Source organism: Oratosquilla oratoria, chromosome 32, assembly GCF_046742065.1.
Source record: "Oratosquilla oratoria isolate Oo_2021 chromosome 32, ASM4674206v1, whole genome shotgun sequence".
Taxonomy (NCBI): Eukaryota; Metazoa; Arthropoda; class Malacostraca; order Stomatopoda; family Squillidae; genus Oratosquilla; species Oratosquilla oratoria.
In genome coordinates this window covers 41,063,393-41,065,561 of record NC_134808.1, presented here as the reverse complement: position 1 = coordinate 41,065,561, position 2,169 = coordinate 41,063,393, and the positions used below count along the sequence as shown (strand labels likewise).

Sequence of the window (2,169 nt, the reverse complement as noted above, 5' to 3'; positions counted from 1 at the left end):
TCCAATTATAACATTAACGTTAATTGTAATTGTAACGGTACCTAAACTGTAACGGTAAGGATAACTATAAAGGTAAAAGTAACTGTAACGGCAAGATTAAGTGTAACGGTAAATGTAACGGTAACGGTGATAGTAACGGTAACGGTAACGGTGATCATAATAAAACCCTCAGCATGTTTCGAGACTTTTGCCCACGAGTGTACGTCGCCTAAGGACATCCTGCCTGGACTACATCATGACACGAGTTCCACTTTATGATTTCGAAAAAATTGGGACAAACTCGATAAATGTTGGAGAACACCTCACTTCATTAGCTTTATCAATGACCCTTCACCCTTTGATGTACACTCTCTCTCTCTCTCTCTCTCTCTCTCTCTCTCTCTCTCTCTCTCTCTCTCTCTCTCTCTCTCTCTCTCTCTCTCTCTCTCTCTCTCTCTCTCTCTCTCATGCACACACACACACACACACACACACACACACACACACACACACACACACACACATATATATATATATATATATATATATATATATATATATATATATATATATATATGTATATGTACATATACATATATATATATGTATACATATATTTATGTATATATATATACATATATATATACACACATATATATATATATATACATATATATATATATATATATATATATATATATATATATATATACATATACATATATACATATACATACATCCTGTATCTTAGTCCACTATTGGCAATTTTATTCAGCTGAGGGAAAGCTGCAAGTATTATCTTTCCTGAATATGACTTGAGGGAAGATCCAGGGAAAGGAAGAAGAATGGCTGAAACTTCAGCCCAAGGTTCTGAGCTTTCGCAGAACCCGTTGTCATGGCCATGTTCACGATACCCCGACCATGACAATATGTTGTAGCGAAGGAGCCCGGATCCAAAAGAAACAATGAGCCCCTTTGTGCGCAGGGACTCTATGGAGAAGAAGTGCGCGCGAATGTGCCAGCGGAGGAGTACAAAATCGGTGACCTCGCCGATATCAGGTCAAGGGGCATGCACGCAAAAACCAGGCGGCGACGTAGAGCCAACATATCTTTGGTCACATTACATTGTAGAATTAAGGTATCAGGTAGAAATTATTTTGTGAGCCCTCTCCACACAAGAATAAAGGAAATGGTGGAAGTGTGGAGTTGGGTAAATAGAAATAGGATCAATTAATTAAGTACATGTTGGCACCTGTGCTATGACGCTGGTGTCGTGCGGTCTGTGTATATAAGAAGGGGAGCAGTGGGCCTTACCCCCACCCCCGTTCCTGCGCCGCACTCTGTTCTTGCTCAACATTGGTAAGAGATATATATATATTTATACTTTTATACTGTGCTAGAAAATGTATTCCCGTTGCTTTTTTCCATTGCTTTTCTTTATCCCCGCGAAGAGAAAGAATATCCAAAACGAGGCTACGTTTTGAATCTAATATTCTGGATTGAAGGAACTACTCGAATCCTAAGTCTCGATTCGATGTATCAACTCAAACAGAGAGCCTAGATTCGTGACACCGTAGAAGGTATTAGGACGGAGTTTTCAAAGTCTCTTGACCCCTTTAGCTCTGTTGACTTTCATCCAGGGGTGAGATTCGATGCCTCTCAGGTGAAGCCGTCTCTTCGATTCGCTATTAAGGCACTTTCTGACGAGGTTCTGGCAGGTCTTTGGGACGCCCTTGGGGAACTTGACTTCCCATTTGCCTCCGTCGTTTGGGTATTTCCTACAGGCGAGACGGAATAATAACAATCCAAGACTCCATACAGCCGATTTTTCATGGCGATCGGCAGGAGTCGAAGAGTCTTTGATGAAGGTGCCCATACCGAAATCCGCAAGCTTTGCGGTCATTTTTCGGGTTCCTTCATTCCTGACGACGAGAATGTTAGCCATATTGATATCTTGATGGCAGACTCCGGCTTTGTGACAGGCTATGACGGCTGTCAGAACCTACGAGAAGACGTCTTTGACGTCTTTCATTTTGAGCTCCCCGTTCTTCGAGGTGTAGTCGCGGAGATCCACTGCGCCCGGGATCAGCTCCATGACGATGAAGACGTGGCGTCGTTCGATGAAGAACTCGAGGAGCTTGACCACCTCAGGGATATGCTGAACAGCTTTCATGAGGGCGACTTCCAGGG

At 42.3% G+C, this 2,169-nt stretch overlaps 1 protein-coding gene across 1 annotated transcript in view; it reads right to left on the bottom strand.

Moving 5' to 3' along the window:
- Positions 1 to 1,981: 1,981 nt before the first annotated feature.
- LOC143017585 (serine/threonine-protein kinase pim-2-like) overlaps positions 1,982 to 2,169 on the bottom strand; it is a 345-nt gene continuing 157 nt past the window's right edge. Inside the window, exon 1 of the mRNA XM_076172372.1 lies at positions 1,982 to 2,169. This exon is cut by the window's right edge and continues 157 nt beyond it. Coding sequence (XP_076028487.1) covers positions 1,982 to 2,169 — 188 coding nt within the window.